At 37.9% G+C, this 20278-nt stretch overlaps 1 protein-coding gene across 2 annotated transcripts in view; it reads right to left on the bottom strand.

Annotated features, from left to right (window-relative positions):
- NELL2 (neural EGFL like 2) overlaps positions 1–20278 on the bottom strand; it is a 135815-nt gene that overhangs the window by 66276 nt on the left and 49261 nt on the right. For both annotated transcript variants that reach the window (XM_030959604.1, XM_030959605.1), the window contains exons 10-12: positions 15183–15274; positions 12351–12453; positions 9263–9391 (exon numbers count right to left, since the gene is read on the bottom strand). In XM_030959604.1, the coding sequence (XP_030815464.1) occupies positions 9263–9391; positions 12351–12453; positions 15183–15274 (324 nt within the window). The remainder of the gene's footprint in view (positions 1–9262; positions 9392–12350; positions 12454–15182; positions 15275–20278) is intronic.

The raw sequence follows: 20278 nt of genomic DNA, 5'->3' as shown, positions 1-20278 counted from the left end.
TTCATCAACACATTAAAATTACCCTGAACACAAGAGCAGAGTAGATTAGACCTAAAATTTAAAATAAAACCCCCATGGGTTTTATCTTAATAAAACAATATGTTTTCACAGCCTATAAATATCAAGCACCACATTTACCTGCTCAAGAGGCTAATGTTTTTTCACCACTCACACAACTTCATCAGCACAACTCCATCCTGATCTGAGGGCTCTGCTGGTAAGAGCAAGGGCTCTACTCCTGTGAATCCTGGGCCTCTCCACTGAGAATCCTAAGGATGGATACCAGTAACTATGATCAAAACATAGGCCTTTCAGGCCCTTAGCTTTATCACTACCAACCTGACTCATACAGAGAAGACAAGCAGGGAGATTGAGACTCTTCTCTTGGCCCTGACCTAGAAAAAGGGCATCACAAAATCAGCAGATGCTGCTCAATAATTAAGGGACTATGAAAATGCATGGTGACCATTCACAGCAATGAGGTAAATGGCTACCTAGCCAAAAGGTAAATGAGGATTTAAAACCTTTACAGCAAACATAACCTGTTTTGCACCTGGAACAAGATCACAGAGAAAAAAGTTCTGTGCATTTACTTTCTCTTTGTCATCCCTCCACCAAGAAGTCCTACTTTTCTCACTTTCTACCTCTGACATCAAGCTTCTCCGCTGTTTTCCTCCTGCAACCACTTTCTACCTATATTTAGTCCTGTCTTCAGATTTTGCTCACTTTGTCTCTCCTCCTGTACTCAACCCATCAGCTCTTACTCCTTAAAAGAAAAAGAACAGAGCATAACTTTGAAGTAAGATCCCACCAGCTTACCCATCTGTGAATCTACTGGGCTTTTGTATTTCCACCACCAAACACACTACCTTCCCAACTGCTCAGATGTTTAGTATGCTAAAACTTCCTAATTGCTCTAATAAAAGGATTCCCAGTAGGGTCTCTCACACTCCCTTGATCATATTTCCAAGCTCCTATTCTCTTCAGCTTCCCTTCATTTTCACTTATTGCCTGGTTTCAATATCTTGTGTGTTTTGGTTTCCATAACATTATCTTCTATGTGTCTCTTTTTGTATAAACCCTTTCTCACTTTCCATCTAAGATGAAAAAATATCTCAGGGCTCTGGCACAGCCCTTGCTCCTCCTCCTCCCACTACTATTTCTAGACTCTCCATCACCTGTCAAGCCTATGGTTTAACTACTGCTGTTGCCTCCAGTCAGTCACAAAACAATCACTGCACTTTTGTTTTGCTTTGCTCTATCAAATCCACTGCAGCAGTTTTTACAACTGACATATCCCACAAAGGATGTAACCAGCAACTTCAATCAAAATTGTGTATTTTTGCACATTATTTATTCCAGCTGACAGCAGCACCATAGTTGTTATCACTCCTACCCTCTTTAGATAGTTTTCAACTTTTTCTTCTTTTTATACCCTGTGCTTTTGCTGCTACCAACAGCCAGTAAAAACCTGGCCCCTACAGCAAAATTATCAAGAGGTAACATATACAATCTACGTCCAAAATTGTTTTTTGCTCTTGGGGAGTTTTATTACTTTTGTTTTTGTCTACCTTTCTAGACCTGTGCGTCTCTCCTCCCCCAAAGAGAAGAGCACTAGAACCTAAGGAATCACAATTAATTTAGCCCTATGAATCAACTATAAGAACATACCCCTCATGCTGAATTAAAGCATACAAAAATTACCTCAAGCATACACAAAGACCAAGAAGAAAGGGTAAAATAACCTTCCATTATTCCCACCATGCTGGTCCCAAAAAAGAACTTGGTCGCTAACAACTCATGCAGCAATGAGTAGGGAGGGTAAGAAGAATTGGGCAGTTACTTGATTTTATTGAATTATTAACAGACCTGTAAAGAAACTAAGTGAGGTGGATTCTAGTGTTAGCACTCTTGTAAGCAAACTAGTAAGATGTTGCTGTACCTTGACTAAATTGATAAAGCATTAATTAGACTAAAAATAATTTCTAACTGTTTGTTTTCACATAGAGCACATTATTCCCTAGCTCCTAACTAAACTGCAGAGCTAACACATACATATTGTACACATCCTGGTTCTTTTCCCTTCACACTCTTTTAAATCTCTGATTGTTGCTTAAGTTTATGATTTCTCTGTCCATCTCCTACAGTCTGTGAAAAGGCCATCAGGACAAGAAAATACTTGAAATAAAAGCAAAGTCACTCAAGGTCTACATTCCTTGACTGAAGTTCTATATAGCTTTGCAAGGACACAATACAACAATACAGCGTTTCAGAAATATCATTTTTAACAGTACAAAGAGTTGTTTTTATTTCAACTTGCCCCAGTTTTTGGAAAGGAAGACAGGCTGTAGAGATAAAACTGTCCTTGTTAAGACATGCAGTAGGAGATATTGCTCAGCAGCTACTCATGAATGTGAGACTCTTGGAAGAAATGGAAGTCTTTATCTCAGTCTTGTGAAAACATCACTGGACTCCACACACGTGTAGTTTTAAAAATACATATCACAGGAAATCTTTGAACACAAATACTGTCTGCCATCATGGAATATTTTACTTGGCAAACTGCATCTTCTTACTATTTAATACCTTATAATTAATTCATATAGTAGTGTACATGTGATGAAACAAGTACCTATATATAGTTATTTGTCAAACATGAAAGCATCCCACAGGGCCTTTCGTTAGGCTCCAAATAACCAGTCTGATACAGTTGCATACTGAGAATAAAAAGGATGTTGTATATGACTAATTAGTCAATTCTGAAAATCAGAACAACTTACTGGCACTCCAGCTCATGATCCAACCCCCTTCAGCACTGCACTTAGTTAGAATTACATCTTTAAATCTGAATTGCAAAACAATATTTTTCTTTTCTTATTTAAGTATGACAACTTATCATTTTGAACTGTGAATGCCAAGAATTTCAAATACTTGCCACTCATCATGTTTTTGTTTTCCCCTATTTTAAAAGGGTAATGAGGAGCATTAATATTTTTATACAGAGACTACAAATATCTATTGGGCTCTTCTCAGGAAGACAAGGCACAGACTGTACTGCACCAATGTATTTTAAAGCTCCCTATTGGAACACGGTAAAGACAGCACCTGTAGGCAGTGGTAAGGTCCCCATGTGTGGGTTAAACTGTCTTTGGGTCTAAACCATGCAGCATATTCTTGTGAGCTACCTGGTAGATTACTGCCTCTTTTACAAAAAAGTGCTGATACCACAACTCCGCTGTCCCTCAAACTGTGTCAAACTAGTTACAAATACCAGAACAGATGCAAACACTGTGGCTGCTATTGCTCTGCACTCTTCATGGAAGAATATTTGTTTTAAATTCAGTTTGCTGTAACGCAAGGCATTTCTCTGTCTTTTTTACAACTCTTGGGAATCCAGCCTTTATGTATTGTTAAGAAACGTTGCACTTTTAGACTGAGGTTTTAAAAGTTACAAAAGAAACCCAACCATTTGGCTGTGGGTACTTTTCACACAGTCAAAGCACCTAATTTTTTCAGTAATCACCTCCCAGCTAACAGTGAAAACTGAACCGAAAGTAAAATAAGAACAAAACTTAGGCTTTATTTTCTTTTCTCTTTTGTTTGAATGTCTACTACGTTTGTATGGAAACTCTCACCTTAACTTCTCATCTGAAGACAAATTACATCATATGTTTATATTGCAAGTGGAAAAGGGCTGCTCTTAGTGCAATAAAACCTCTCCTTACCAGATAGTAGGAGCAGAGTTTAAAAAATTTTTCAAGAAGCTCCCTTCATATGATTAGTTTCAGCTGTTTGGTTTTTTCTTAATTGTAGTAACATCATTCTCAATCCTGGCTATGGCTGGATGATAGAATCATTCTGAACATAATTAATGCAGAAGTAAACAAAATCAAGTAACACTAAATACATCCTACAATTTGTACACATACAAATTATCTCACTGCTACGAGTGATGACACAATCTGTACCTCAGTATGAACCACAATCTATGAACTGGTGTCAGGGATACTGCTTCTGCACTTTAAGTTAGGAATAAACTTTATTATTTTCCTTAATTAAAGCTATAGCAGACAAGAAGGCTTGGTCCCGCTCCACCACACTGACACATTAAAACTGCTTTTCTAATGCCACATATTAAGATTTCTCACTAACATAATGATGGAAATAAGATGACACTTAGTACTTTTGATGAGAAAAAATATTAATAATTGATAATACATTAATACTATTTAATATTAATATTTCATTTTAATATTAATGCTATTTAATTAGTTTTTATATAAATTTGGAAATAAAATTCCTCCCTCCTAGAGTGAAAGTTTTTCTTTCTGCTTGGCTGGTTTCCCAACTCAACTCAAAATGACTAGGTACTGACTCAAACAAACTGCCAACTGATGGAGCTGGAAATCTTTATTTCTTATCTATATGTGATACTATTGACACTTTTCACTTCTAAAAAATACATTTTTCTTTGACGAGGGAAGTGTGAGTAGCCTTCCCAGGTTCACAAAGCTGACAGTACTGTAGAGCTTTTTAGTAGGAGTCTTACTCAAAAACAATGGTGCATACCATGAAGAGAGCAAAGCTAGCAAATAGCTCAGTACTGTCTATTAAAGACCCAGAAGACTCAATACAATATATTATAATACTTTGAGGGTTATCTCCATTATGGAAGTCTCTTGCTTACACTCTCCCAATATTACACTTAATTTAAGAAAAAATATGTTCTTTATAACTCTACTTGGCCAATATGATGCAACACATATCCCGCTGCAATTTGATTGTAACTCTTTATACTTTATAAGATATCTTCTCTTGACTACAATCCGTGGAAGTCAAATTAATTTTGAAAATATACTTTATTTTTGTAATCCAGCAGTTAAAACTAACAAGATTAACAAGAAGATTAACAACAGATTGTACTAATTAGGTAAGTGAAGAAGTGCAATATTCATATTTTTGGGATAAGAGGGTTAATAGTATTTTTAAGCATACACAGGGATAAATTAGTAAATCTTTCCAAACAGAATAGTAACATACAACTGTGAGCTAAGGGACACCTGATAAGGTCTAACCAAGTGTCATTTCTGATGTGCTCCAGAAATCTCTGGAAAGAGGCAATTTCTCCTCTAAGACTGCTTACTTCTCTCCACTGACAATGATTCAAATCAAGCCAGCTTATTCAAAAGCATATTTCTCAACTAAAAACCATCTCCCCTCAAGGGACAATCATCAGTGAAGCTGATGTAATTCTCAAATCCAGACAAAGTCATTCAGTCTTTGGTCTAATTTCACCTGCTACACTTGAAACTGGGACAAACATGACAACAGCAGAGAAACTAGAAGAGTTACTGAGGAGAATGAATAAATTAGAATATAAATTGAAAATTGTTTCATGAAAAATAGTTCTAAGTTAACTATGTTGTATACATAGTTGTGTAAATAGTACAACTAAATTTCTAAATATCAAAAAATATACATCATGTCCACACACCCACAACATAAATTTGTGACATGTAGAGGGCTGACCCTGGTCAGCAATTCAGCACCCAGCAGCTCCTTTCTTGTTCAACCCCTCAGTGGGATGGAGGGATTAACAAAAAGTGAAAGTGAGAAAAAACTCATGAGTCGATACAAAAAACATTTTTGATATCATAAAATAAGTGATAGATCAGCATCATCAGCAGATTGATGCTTGACCAATCTCTGATAAACAGCCACACTGCACTCCTGTTTTCACTACTAAGAATGGCATCACAAACCTAAACCACAGCACCACACAGGCTGCTACAAGGAAATTTAACTCTACCACAGCCAAGATAGATATGTGTTGGAAAATAGCCTCTGCATCAGGCAAAATCCTCTTGATAAAGAAGTAAATAATGCAGTTTTCTCAGGTCATGCTCTGTCTTGGTCTCCACAAAAATTATTGTATTTTCTCGTCTTCTTTCTTGAGCTTCCTCTGTTCTCTATTTAATCAGCAATCCTTGGCAGTACTTCTGAACTGAAATCAGATTTTGCAGAGAGACAGTTGAAATATGCTCCTCTAGATGCATCAGATTACCTTGGTAGCCAAGAGTCACAACCTTTATCCTGAAAAGCCTTTTCAGCATAACTCCACCATCATAAAAGCAGTGGGTATTGAACACTCTTTGAAATATATTCCAGAGGGTAATCTTCAAATTGAGAGTACTGCACACATAGCTTCAGAAAAAACTAATTACACGTTACCAGAACACCTGTTTTAGTAAGCTGTTATTGTTAGGTAGGATGCTGTATTAAAAGCACCTACACCTGGGCAGCACAGCAAAATCCATACACAACCTGCTCACAAAGTATCTCAAACTGCATAATAGCCTGAGGCAGAAAATAGATTTAAAAGTATTTGGAATAAGGCTTCCAGTATGTAAATTAAGAAATACCAATTCTTTAAGTACTGCTTTACGCAGTACTCTGAAGGAAAGCTAAATGTGATGTAAATATTAACAAATATTATTATAATATGACAGCACCATAAAAGTATCTAGAGACATCACAAAGCTTTGGAAAAGCACCGGTTCATTCTAGGACAGAAGCCAAACTCTTCCATCATTCAGGTGAAATTTATGCAGCTTTTTCAAACTCACACTGAAACCAGCTTTGAGTGTTTCTCCTTAAGGAATAGTTCTGCAAATGGGAGTATCATTACTTCTGTTTATTCTTTCCATTTTGATAGTGCTAGAGCACAAATCAGGATTGTATTTAGTGAAACTTGGCTCTAACACAGACCCAATAACATCCAATTTTGCAGTATATCTGAAGTTTGTGCAGTGCAAAGAAAGAAACAGCTCTCATACCTATGGGCTATAGGCATTACAAAAAGCCTTCTCTGAAAGGCTTTGTGTTAACTCTACATTTCTATACCTGGCACTGCTTGCAATTAAAGACCAAATAATAGCAGACTGAAGAAAGGGTATCCACTGAGAAAGGGAGGTTGGGACCATTTCAGCCTTTCAAGAAGAGGCACAGGACTCTGAAAAGACTTGGCGTTACACTACTGACATTGTGCCTTTTGCTGTTTGTTAGTTTAGTATATAAAGTAAGAGTCTCTTTCCAGAAATAAAATCCCCTGCTCAAAGAGACATTTGAACCGAAAAAGGGATACAATAATAAAAGCACAACTCTGAAGAAACATGGGTATTTCAGCCCCCTGCCCCTTCCACAAAAACAATCCTGAAGTTTTGATTTGTAGCCTTATCTGCCATCCTTCCAGCACACGACCCCACAGTCAGTCAGGGATGGACAGTCAAGGGCACATCTGGACCCCTGTACCGACTGCATGGCTCAAGTGTGGTGCCAACACCACAGCTACACCACAGAACCAGAAGCAAAGCCAGGATGGTTTGCCTGTTGAGGCAGCTTCACCTCTCGCAGGGAGAACCTCTTGGGAAGTGACCTAGCCTCCTGAGCTTTGCTCATGTGGGCACATCTTCCTAGTGTAACTTACTCCCATTACCTTCAACATGGGTAAGTGTTCCTGGATCAGGAACATTTTAAAGTTGCAATTTAATGCCTATAAATGTAATAAGCAAAATTATTATTTTTATGTAAATAACACGTCCCAATCTTTTATTCACTTATGCCTGTTCTCTGAAAGAAGTTAAGCAAATTCATAATTACCACCCAGGACCAACATCATTTTACCATACAGAAACAATTGGGCCAAGAAATCTTCTCAAAAGATCATCATATTGAAATCAGGTACTGCAGAAACTGGTAAATCCTCTTATAATAAGAATGCATCAGCCTCATATCTACTGTGTCCTCATCAAAGATTTCACCCTCAATGATGATTAAAAAGTTTCTTCTCTTTTTTTGCTTATGGCATGCCTGACAAGTTACACACAAAGCAACAGACTCTAATGTGAGAGACATGGAGACCACCAAGAAAGTGCAATTTGGTTTTTTGCTTTCATTCAGCAGAGTAACAATAGAGCTGCAGGTAAAAAAACCTCTTAAAGCCCCTAAATTCACCATAACTCCTTTGCTCCAGTGACTCCCTAAAACAAGGAATGGCTGATGAGCTCCCAGGAACACAGATCCACAGCCTAAGCCACAGCAGTCTCCAGGGACTCCAGTATAAAAAGCAATTGATGCTACAAGTTTCACGGCAGGTCCTGATGTCAGATATCTCCTGGAACAGGATAGGGGGAAAGGGATTTGGTTCTGGAAGATTTTTAGTTCTGCTTCTCAAAATCAGCTTACATCAGAAGGCTTACCATAAAAATTAAGTAGAGATGTATATAAAGCTGCATTAATTATATGCTCCTTTCCCAAAAACAGCCACAAATTCTCAAATGTAAGTCTACAAATGAGCATTCCCACTGACGTTAATGCAGCTACTAACTCAAGCAAGCTCTGGGCATTAACTTCAGCAGAGTTCAGCCAAAGCAACAACCTTAAAAGGCCTCAATTTATCCCATTTATTGTGCATCACCAGAGAATAATGAAGGTATTAGGTGGGACTGCAGAGTACCTTAAGCTACACCTCCTCATAGGTGCTTGACTTTCAATTTAATCTGAAAAGAACTGCTTACTAGACAAAGCCCATTCTGCTGCCAACACTTGAGCTTTATTGTGAGAAGGGCCTGACAGCACGCTAGTATTGTGTTTACAGAACCAGGGTTTTCATGAGGCAGAGCAACAGCTAGCACCAACACTGGGAGACTCTGCAGAGGACTTTGGCTTTCACTGCTGGAGTGGGGATGAGTTCCTTTCCCCTGATGATGCTAGACTGTACAGATGATTCTCTTCTGATTAAGTAGCTTGTTGCTTCCTGATAACAATAGAGCAACTCAAATAATGAATCTTTACTCAGTGTGATTAACAATACTAGAATCTAATTTATAGCCTTTCTTACTTCCTGAGGAGAGAAAATAGGAACATGCAGCACTGAAAACAGAAACTAAATGTTACACTAATAAGTTTTTCAAATGGTTGAATTTAGATTGCCTAAGTATCTGAATACCTTGGAAAAAAAAGGAAAATTTTCCTATGGAAGCCCTTTTCTAATTCAAGACCTCAGCCATATTAACTGGTTACCTCCATGCTGATCAGATTTTTTTAGTTTTCTTTTAAAGAACTTATTTGAAGAGATTATTTTAGTTGATCAACATCCAATTCATTGCATTGAATATGTCAATCCCTTTGACAGCTTGTGAATCTGTGGACTCATCCCACAGTAATTTATAGAGAAGTGCTAATCCTGCGCACAAGGCATCACCTTCACAGTAGGCATTGTCCTCTCGAAGGGCTCGGAAGCCGTCCCGGCAGCTACAGACAGCTCTGTCCTCCAGGTTCCGGCACACAGAATGCTCCACGCAGTTATGTCCTTCAGTGCAAAAGTCATGGCCTGTACAGAAACAAGCATGATTGAGGGTTAAAAAGAATCCAGGGATTACAAAACATACCTGTCAAAGACAGTGCTATCTTTTTCTCGGCTCTTTTTCTCAGTTAGGTCAAAGAATACCTTTCTATTGTCTGTGAGATACAGAAAAATAAATTGTACCAAGCAGAAATGGATGAGAGGAGTAGTAAAGGCCACCAGAACAGACTGTCTCTAGGTCTTCAATTCAATTTCAGGTTATAGCACTGATCTGAAGCAGCTGGATAGGAGGCTTGTTCAAATCCCCTTACTGTGTCCTTGTCATTGTTAATTACTTTCACAGGACATGTCTTAATTATATAGTTCTTGTCATTTTCTTTTTTTTTGTGTTTGTTTGTTAGCACATTTGTAAAAGACCTTAACAGCTTAGACACTCAGCATCTCATTTACTAGTGATATTACTTTTAGCACTTTAAGTTCCCAGGTGTATTTGTAAAATCCTTCTATATTTAACCAAAAGTCTTTGATTAACATTGACTTGTTTTGCTTTACTCTCCTCTTATCTCTTCCCTTCCTCCACTAACTGAATACTCCTCCCTTATTACATCATTCTTTCCATTACAGAGAATTTTATTTTTAAATCTCACCTGTTAGCCATCCCTCTTTCCTATTTTCTTATTTTTTTCTTTTCTATTTTTCCTGAGTGGCCATTTTACATTGTACCTTAATTATAAATTTTTAAGACTAAGAAATTCTTTTCCAGGCAGGAAAATTTAGATTGAACTTTTCAACTCAGTAGGTTTCTTTTTAAATTACTGTTTGCCCTCATGAAATCTAATGATTTAATGTTGTTGAACAACATTAAGTGGTTCTAGAAACTGACTTGAAGCTTTCAGTTTCCAGATCTGTATATAAAGGTGTAGAGCTTGTCTCCTTCCCTGTTTTCTCATTAATTTTATTTGTTTCAAGTTTCCTTCTTTCACTGAAGCATTAATTGATCAAGCAGCAGCAGTGTTTTCCAATAATTACTTTCTTCTCAGAAAACCACAGGAGACCTTGGGAGTGTAGGCTAAGCTCAGGGGACAAGGACTGGTGTAACAGCAACAGCTCCAGAATGCAAGCTGGCATCAGGCTGCAACACAAGCCTCTTGCAAAAGAGCAAAAAAGTATTTTTCAGCAGTAAAGATTATTAGTTTTATCATTCCACCTGGTTTCTGCTTCATATTTTGCCGCAAAAGAGCTTCTAACCCTAACCTCACAGCTTAGTTAAACAAGGATCCCAAGCAGGACAGCAGCAGAAGAGATGCTTCGAGGCCAGGTAAAAAAAGTCTTTTGCACTTGAACAGCTCAGGAACAGTGTGAAACAACACGAATGAAGCCAAAGAAAAGGAAGCAGAAGATCCCATAGAGACAAAATGTTTTAGTACTGAGACCCAGTGACATGGTCATGATAGAAACATCACAGACCTACTGTGATATGACAGGCTAATGCTTTTCTTCCTCCTGCTGTGGGTTGTTTCTCTAAACTAAAGGCATGCTTAGGTAATGTTACCCAGACATCATCATCCACCACAGCTACCACAGTGATGGTGTCTAACATAGAACATTATGGAGCAAAATATTCTACACTTTAATTGTGCAAGAGGTCTCCAATACTCCTTGATGACAGCAGCAGCAGGTGTGTCAGGAGCAACCTCTGGCCACGGCATCATCTGCTTTTTGCCTTTTTGCTGCCCACCTCCTGAGTTCATGGAAAAGCAAGAGGCTTATTTCTGGATTGGATTGGATTGCATCAGATTTTGACATTAACTATGAAGATACATGTCATCCAGAAAGCATGAGGGCTTTCATACTGATTATTATTAAGATTCTCAACATTCATACAGCAGCTGTATTAATAAACAAAATGCATGCTGCTGAATAACAGCCTACAGCAGCTTCTCATTTAAAGAATAAGCTCCTCGCCTCATCAGAAGCCAAGCTAGCATAGTTCAGGGAAGATTGAAAATATTCAGAAAGCACTCAACCGACATATATTAAAATTTTCTAGCTATATCAGGCACAAGAAACAAAGACTCCTTTTCTCTAAGCTACTGAAGATTTTATAGAAAATTATCATTAAAAATACTTTTGGACTGTGACAGACTTGAAGACCTGTCTTCTCTTAAGTTCTTTTCTTCTACTTTCTTATCCCTCTGCTTGATGTCATTAATCATATTCTTCATGTTTGTGCTGATTAGTACAGAAATAGCCATAGCTGCAATCTTCGCTGATGTATACCTAAAATCAGGCCAAGAGCCTAAAACATTCCTTCATGCCTTTCAATTTATCTTATTTAGTTATAGAAGAAACAGATGTAGCCACCTGAAGATGCAAATGCTAATAGCTTTGAAGGTACCCGTGTTAGTCCAGATCAAAAGGGTGGGCCAAGGACTCAGAGCACTTCCTGCATCTCCCTCCTTTGGTAAGGATCAGACTGGGTGCAGCACGCAAAGGTGCACAGCATACAAAAATATTTCCCAAAGTTTCTGCTTATAGATGTAGACTACAACCCCAGAGGTGAACAAGTTACCCAAGTACTTGAACAACTGCTTAGCACAAACGGTTCTCTGAAAGAGATATCTCAAAGCACCCCACAAAGATGCTGGCAAACATGCATATTTCTCCAGTCTATTTCATTTGGACACTGGAGTGCGTGAAGGGAAGAAAAATCAGTAATTATATACATGATTTCTTAGACTCTCCATCCATCTTTGGCTGGAATAAAATACAAAAACTTGTGTCACAGAATTTACATTACTAAACATTTTACAAACAACTTTCAGATGTCACAGTGCAGTTATTACCTATTCAGCTTCCCAAGATTTACAGTGATCATCATGCATAGGAGTGTCTTATTCAAAATTATCAGAAAAAAAATCTATTTGCAATCTGTAAGAATGAAAAATTACACTGAGCTTATATATATATCCTGCTACTACCTTACCTTTACAGACTTTGCAGCAACTGTGAGATAAGGGGATCTGTTGAGATTCTGGGCAGTTCAAAACTGGACAGATGTCTTTTGGAATTCGCTGCATTTTGTGGTCCTGTTAAATTGAGGTAATTGATTAATACTGTGAGATAGGAAATGAAGTTATAACTTTAGTGGAGTTTCACCATTATAATGTACACAAACCCATGCCTAGGCCAAACTCCAGGTACCTTCAAAAACCATTTGAGTGGACAACATAGCACAAAAAAAGCATCAGGAACTTTCCTATCCTCACACTTTTTCAAGCAAGCAGAAGTGTGGCAACAACTCTCATTCTTCTCTTATCCTAGCTGTCAAGTAACTTGTCTCAGAAGCTTCTCTTTGCATTATGCCTGTAAGAGTTACAATTATTTCTCAAAAACTGAGGCAGCAGATTCCAGAGTCAAGGGTCCCCATAATGAATAGTCTAAAGAAGCTTGTTATATATACGGCAAGTAAAATCAAACTTGAGCATCTCTGATCTCACTGCTTTCAGTGGCAGCAACACTGAAAGAAACTGGCACCGAGTCCCCATTAGGAAAGAGAGGTTTTCATCAGGCATCTGGAAGTGTACAACACCACAAGATGGTGCATAAGTATGTTCAGGCACTCAGTGCAGGTGACCTGAAATTGCTGCAGTATGGCCACACACCGTGCTTGCCTTAGCAACCTGGCTACCATGGGTGTACCTCCTTTGGGCTCCCTCAGGCCATAAATAATGTGTCTTGCAGGGCTCTAGTCATGATAGGGCAAAGAAAGAAAACAAGACAAAGAACAGCATGCTCCTCAGAGGCATCTGACATAAAATAAGCGATGTGGTTAAAATAAGACTTCAATGAACTCAGGACTATGCATTTCTGCATGCAAGAAAAACATCTACAATAATTCATCTGCCATTTTATGTATGTGCATTATTATTATTATTAGTCTAGCATTTAATTTTAAATCCTCTTTAAGCATGAAATATAAAGATGAACATGTACACAATGGCCAATATCAAAATGACTGCTCAAACTTTACCTTAAACAATCCTGACAGAGACCAGCCCTAATCTTATAATACAATAAAGCAAACCAGACAGAGATGTGCTGTACACCAGAACAAACAAAACCCAGTGATCCCATAGGCTAAATTAACCTTTGATAGAAATAACACCAATAAAGGTACTCTGGATTTCATTTTAATCTTTTATAAATTCTAATTTGGAAGATAATTTTTCATTCACTTATTTTTAATATTCAAATAGAGAAGTGCATGCCTATAGCATGCACAATTGCAGCAGCCAATCAAAACAAAACATGAGGCTTTTAATAACATCCAGACAAAATGAAAAATTTCCATACATTGCCTTGATAACATCATTATAATCTTTCAAGCATGAAACCAGTACCTGTGCCATTCCTATTAATACCTCTTGACTTGAAGTCATTAATTATATCCTTTTATGTGAACTCTGGTAGCAATAAAATAATTCCCATCTGTGAATTCCTAACTGACCAACAAAGTTTACAGATTTTATGCTCCGAATTATCATTCACGAGGCTGTTCAGCAGAAACTGTGTGCACTTCAATCCTTGAAAAAGCAACATTTCAATCAGCTAAAGTTGCTGCTTACTATTTCTACCAAGACAGTGAGGCAGCCTACCAGAAAACAAGTCTAATCAACAAAACACAGACTAGCCCAGCCAACAGAGGCATTTTTTTTCATACAGCATCACAATTGCCAGCCGCAAGGAACACAAGGCAACGTCACATAACTTTTGATCATTGTTAATTATATCCATCGACTAATCACAGAATTCATGTCTTGGGTGCCATGTTGAAAATACAAGCTCATAGCCCCAAAAAGCCTACAGCTGAATCCAAAATTATTTCTGGTCAGCTTCTTCTTGCCATTCTCAAAAGGGTGTCAAAGGCCCTACTGCAGCAATTAAGCTCATAAGGATTAAAATAAACAGCAGTTAGAAAAGAATTCCCAGTTCTTCTTTGTAAGATACAATTTTAACAACTGTATGAAAATGTTTGAGATTTCCAGAAACTGGTCTGATGGACTGCTGCATGATGAGAAGGGAGTGGAATTGCTTGCCTCTTTTTCTCTGATGAGAAATGTGTGTTAAGGTTTTCAACTCCAGCCCACAGCCTGCAGCTCTCTAACCAGACAGGATTTTTCCCCATCCCTCCCCTAGAGAGAAAACACACAACTCACTGCAGCAGTTTGTGTAATTCTTAACCCACAGCTGTCCCTGAGGTATATTTTAAAGTATGTTTTTGCCCTAAAGAGCAGCTTTATTCATGCAGCAGGGCAAGACTGACTCAGCATCAGGTATATTCTGTTTACAAATAAAAACCCCAAGCCTACCCCATTTCCATCACTAGAAATACCAGATACCTGGTGTACCAGCTCTTTTTCTTCTTTTCCCCCTAGCTTTTCCTCTGAAGAATGATCCTGAATTCCAAACTATGCCCCCATCACATCTGTTTATCTCTTACACCTGAGCACATAATTTTGAACAATAACACTGCAGATGGAAACATAAGGTAATCTGTTGATGTTTCATTACTGACGGTGGGGACGATACCTAGGGAAGAAAGAATGCTGCTTGATTGTGAAGCTGTATCAAAGCTTGCAGCTATGCAAAGTAAATTTATTTGCAAAAATTTGATGTGGAACTCAGACAACATAAACACAGGACCTATTGGATGCCTTTTCTGTCACTTCCTAAGGTACACCTATCTATATTTCAAAAGCGTGACTTTGATATTTCTAACATGCAAGAATTTTTATTCCATCAAGAGTATTCTTACCTTGCACTCAAAAAGAACACAGTCCCCTGAGCCTGAATACACAGTTTCTCTTTGTCCTTCAAAGTAGGTTCTGCCTTCAAATACACACACCGCTTCAGAGAATAAAAACAAAACAAAACAACACAACACAATTATTTTTCTATAAACGTGTTGGCATACTGCTTATAGAATTGATACATTTTCTTAAAGAGAACTGCATTTCAAAATAAAACTACTGATTCAGCTGCAAGAATATTCTAAACCCATCTACAGGACTCTAGGATATCATAAGAAAACATATTAGAGGAGAAAAAATCCCCACAAAGTCCCCAAAAAGGCACACATAAGCAGAAAGATGAAGGACGCTGAAGCAATATGGAGTACAGATAGCTACTGAGATGGCAGAAGAGACATGTCTCAGGTGACACCAAGAAAGGTGACTGCCTGCAACACAGCTCATGGCTGCACGGGAAAATGAAGTGTGAGAGCAGAGCCAGTGGCATTAATATATAATTAGTTTCTTGAAGAGGAATGTTGCATGATAAAGGGTGATCACTGAGGCCACATGTTTATTTGTTATCACAGTCCTTTGATGTTTCCTCACCCCACACATTACGTTATTTAAACATTATGGATTTGTACCTTGATTATCCCATTTCTTTATCATTACTGCTAAGGCACATTAAAGTATATGAATTTTATTGTACAGTAACTATTTTTGTGATTGTCTTTTTTTTTTACCCCCAACAAAACCAGGATCAAGTCTCCAATGATCAAATGACAGACAGATGTCACCAAGACTGGTGTTTGTCATACCATGGCCTTGGTGCTATTCCTGCACCCCAGCAGCACCAGGTTTTATAGCAGCATGCAGACACAGCTCGTACTGGATTGCTCACTAAAACTCCTATTCACTATTTAAGACTTACATAAAAAATCTTCACAGCAAACTGTCTTGCTTTTTTTTTTAATGGGTCCATTACTGCAATTACATTATGCAAAGTATAAAGGCTGAGTAACGTAACTGCTAGGTACAGATGTCTGTCTCTGTTGCTTGGGACACAGTCAAGGCTCATCAAGTTAGCACAATCATGAAATAACAGGAGTAGGTTACAACTTTCAAGTTCCAGATTACATAGTTAGAGGTCTAATTTGCTAACCACTGATTTGGAGATGCAAATGAATTATACTTTCGCTGAAAGATTTCTCTATTCTGTTTAAATAGACTGCAATTTTTAGTCAATTTTAAAATATCTAAAAGTACGAGACTTTTTGTTTTATTCATTTTTTACTTTGAATGACCTATATTAATTAGCATTATTCCTTTTATTTTCCTTTCTACTTTACTTTCATTTTTTAACTTGCAGCTCTTTCTTACTACTTCGTCAGCATGAAAAAATTAAAGTTTTGGAATTGATGATCAAAAATAAGTGATAGGTGTAGCAACAAAAATGTGGTTTTTGAAATTCAAAAATATTGGTTATAATTAGGTTATAAAATATAAATTATCTTGTGTGATATAAGCTTCCAAAGTGCTCTCCCAGTCCTTATCTCAATTCACCAATCTTTTGTTACATTTTCTCTTTCCTATACAGCTGTGGAGGGGAATGGGAGAGCCGCTTTGGGGTGTGCCTGGAGTCCAGCCAGGGTCAACCCACTACATGCAGAGTGTGTGACTCACAAAGAGTCATAAAAGCTCAGTACTGTGTCTCCTTCCTCTCCCCTTCTCCCCAAACCTCCTTCTTCTAGAAGGAAGTATATTAAATAATTCTATACAAATCTTTACCACAAACAAGCAGATTTTGAATCTAGGCTAGACAAGACAATCACCCAGTCATACATATCACCTCCAATGCATTACAGGCCATGACACTAAACTGAAATATTCAAAATATTAAGCCCTTTCCCTTGTCCCATACATTTCAGTTTCTAAAAACAACTACATGTGACAGGAAAAAATGCAGTGCAGCATTGCCTGAGGATCACACAATGGCAATGAACTGTTAACTTAACACATCCTCATGCTCCCAACAGGAAGACTATGACTGTTCACAGAAAAGGCAGAAGACATCAAAATCACTGTCATTCTATCTTAGAAGAAAATATGCTCCTGAAGCCAAAATACTCTGAACACACGAGTGAGACTACTCAGGCATCTTAAAAAAAGTAAAACAAAGTTAAAAAAAAAGTAAAACAACAAACCACCTCAAAACATAGTCCACTGAATCCAGTCTCCTTATTAACGGCAACAAACCTGATTCTTCAAAGAAACATAGAAAATAACACATACAGAAGAACCATCAAAAGAACACATCCACCCTAGTGTGAAATCATAAAGCTATTTTTTATTTCACCAACAGGCTTTGGAGGTCTTTGCATATGAAACCATTCCAATGCAGTGACACTGTATCACAAACACTTGCTTTCAACAAGAAAATCAGCTCTACTCCATAAAGTCTTGGAAACAAGAAAAACTTAGAAATTCTGAGTCTGTGAAAGATGGCTCTGCCCAGATGGCCCTTGACCCTTTCCCATGTATCTTTATGCACCCAAGGATTGTTTCTGAAAGGTTAGAACATGGCAGCAGACTGCATGATTCAAGCCTGTGTGGTTGCCAGAAATTTCAAGCAGAGCTCACAAGCCCACCTCCACAATCACAACACTTGGCCACCATGCAGCTAAGAAAATTCTATCTCATCCATTGAACTCCCCTAAATAAACAATCCAAGCATTTTGCTGCAGTTTTGACAGCAACTTTATAATGTCTCCAGGTAACAGGGACCTGTCTATATAGAATGACCAAACTATGTTAAATAAAAGACAGAAAACCCAACAAACAATAAATGCCCAATTTAAAAAATTAATTGAAACTGAATTGAAAACCTGTTAAAGTGAATAATCTAAGCACAAGCTTAAGCATGTCTTCTTATGGACTGCAGCTGTCACTGACAACATTCAAAAGGGGTATTTCTTCTTAAAACTATGGGTCCATGTTTAGTTATCAGGACAGACCAGTGAGTTTAGAGATGGTAAATTTGCCAGTGAATACTGTCCTTTCTTCTCCCAATGCTGCCACAAATGCCTCTTTTTCCCGTCTCTTGCCAGCCCACTCCTCTTCCACTGCCCACTGAAAGGCATCTTGACAAAGAGTGAAGGGCAGATTTATATCAGGCTACCTGGAGGCTTCTAAAAACTTTAAGATAATCTGGTTAGGTGAGTATTAAGCACATATAGAAAGATTTCTAGAAAGACAAATCTAGTATCATTTTTCTGCACCCCTTTCATCCTAAGACATTAGCACCCACACCCGGGGTAGTGTGGAACAGAATGTTCCTCCTGACAGCAACTGTCACAATCAGTAAACATCCCATGATGCTGGTGACTCCTGTCTTTATTTTCCTTCAGAAATAAAGATGTTCCTGCAACATGAATGTCTGGACTAGTACTGTGTAAATGGAAAAGTCCGCTGAAGATTTAATTTCTGCTTGGCTAGATGCTTCCCAGGATACTCTGATTAGTTTGTGATTGGTATCTCTCTGGGGAAGCATATCATCCTTCATCTTCTTAAGTCCTTTCATTCAATAGACTGAGTCACAGTCAAGACATTACCTGATGATTAGCTGTTCCAGATCTTGGTAGTTATTGCCTATGTAGCACTTCATCTACAGCTGAATTACATCAACCCTTTCCTCTTGCCATCAAATTTCCACATTCCCCCAGTGCCTAAAAATAATATATATTGTTCAAAGCAGAGGTTTCTAAGAAGATGAGACAGGAAGCCTACAAAACCTGCTTAGAAGTTTGACTACTCTTTATCTATTTGTATGCAGAAAGTGATCAAATATTACACTGGTAAGCATCTGTGTACAGGGTGTAAAAAATTATTAGCATGGTCTGCTTATATTTACGGAGCTGTATTAATAATGTGACTATCCTTTAGTATTATTTAACACACTGTGATGACATGGAATCTTCTCCATGTTCTTCCAGCAAAAGGAATCTTTCAGGAGCCCCCTTGCTGTTGCGTTTGTTCAATTAATTATCAACAGTTTTTTAAATCATCCCTTCTCTTCCACAATCCTTCTTCCCACTGGCCTCCAAATGACACTTTCCTTTTGTATTATTTTAAATGTCCATACAAGATCCATGACCCAGCAAACTCCTGCCATCCATTCACTGAGTTCTTAGAATGTCAAGGAGAACATTTTCTCATTTCTGCATTTATCACCTTCACTGTCTAGATTGTGCATGCCTTCCCCCGAGCAACGCACATACACTTCCCTGTGCTATCTCAGCTAGTTTGGATTCAGACTTATGACCAAGGGAAAACAGAAAGTTTAGCACATTGATCAACTCCTCAAACCACTTTAATTTCTTGTATTCACAACTGTCCAATGAGTGGCAGATAGGACTTGCATTTTGTGAAATTTGTCAGTAATTATGAATGGACAACCTAAAAACTGATAATTAAGTCTATGTTGCTTCATTCTTTGTTACTTATGTTGGTTGGTTGGTTGGCAGGGAGGAAATACACCCAAAATTATCTCACACAGAAAAACCCCCAAACCTGTCTCATTCACTTAGTTTTCCTACCTCCTCCTTGGAATCTCTTTGATTACATTTTCTACTGCTCAGAGATGAAGGCCTAGGCATTGTGTAAGTCCCATTAATCCTACTTTGCAAGCTTACATAGCGCAAAACCACAGTGTGGCTCTATCCTTAGAAGTACAGAGATAATCACCACCTTCCTGAATGTCTTTCTCTTGACAGCCACATCATTACTAGGCATGGCTCTCACCCCTTTCTCATTTATCTTTGGGATTTGGGCATTATTTCTTCTTTGTTCATTTTCTGGAAAGCACAGACTCCTCTGTTGCTGCAGTCAGTGAGGCTGCAGACTTACTTTATTTCATGCCATCTCCCGCAACAATTCAAAATTATTCCAAATTTCAGGCTGAAAAATATATTGCAAATTTTTCCAGTCAATCACTACTGAAAAGCTGCATATATCTGCTTCTGCTTCCTCAGCTGAAAACAGAAAAATGTATTTGAAATTTTATCATGACAAGGAACCAATTACTATTTGTGTCTTACGTCTTATTAGCTGGAAAAGCTAA

The sequence above is a fragment of the Camarhynchus parvulus genome, chromosome 1A (assembly GCF_901933205.1).
Source record: "Camarhynchus parvulus chromosome 1A, STF_HiC, whole genome shotgun sequence".
Classification (NCBI taxonomy): Eukaryota; Metazoa; Chordata; class Aves; order Passeriformes; family Thraupidae; genus Camarhynchus; species Camarhynchus parvulus.
Note: the sequence above shows the minus strand (reverse complement) of the source record. Positions and strands in the feature narration are given on the sequence as shown.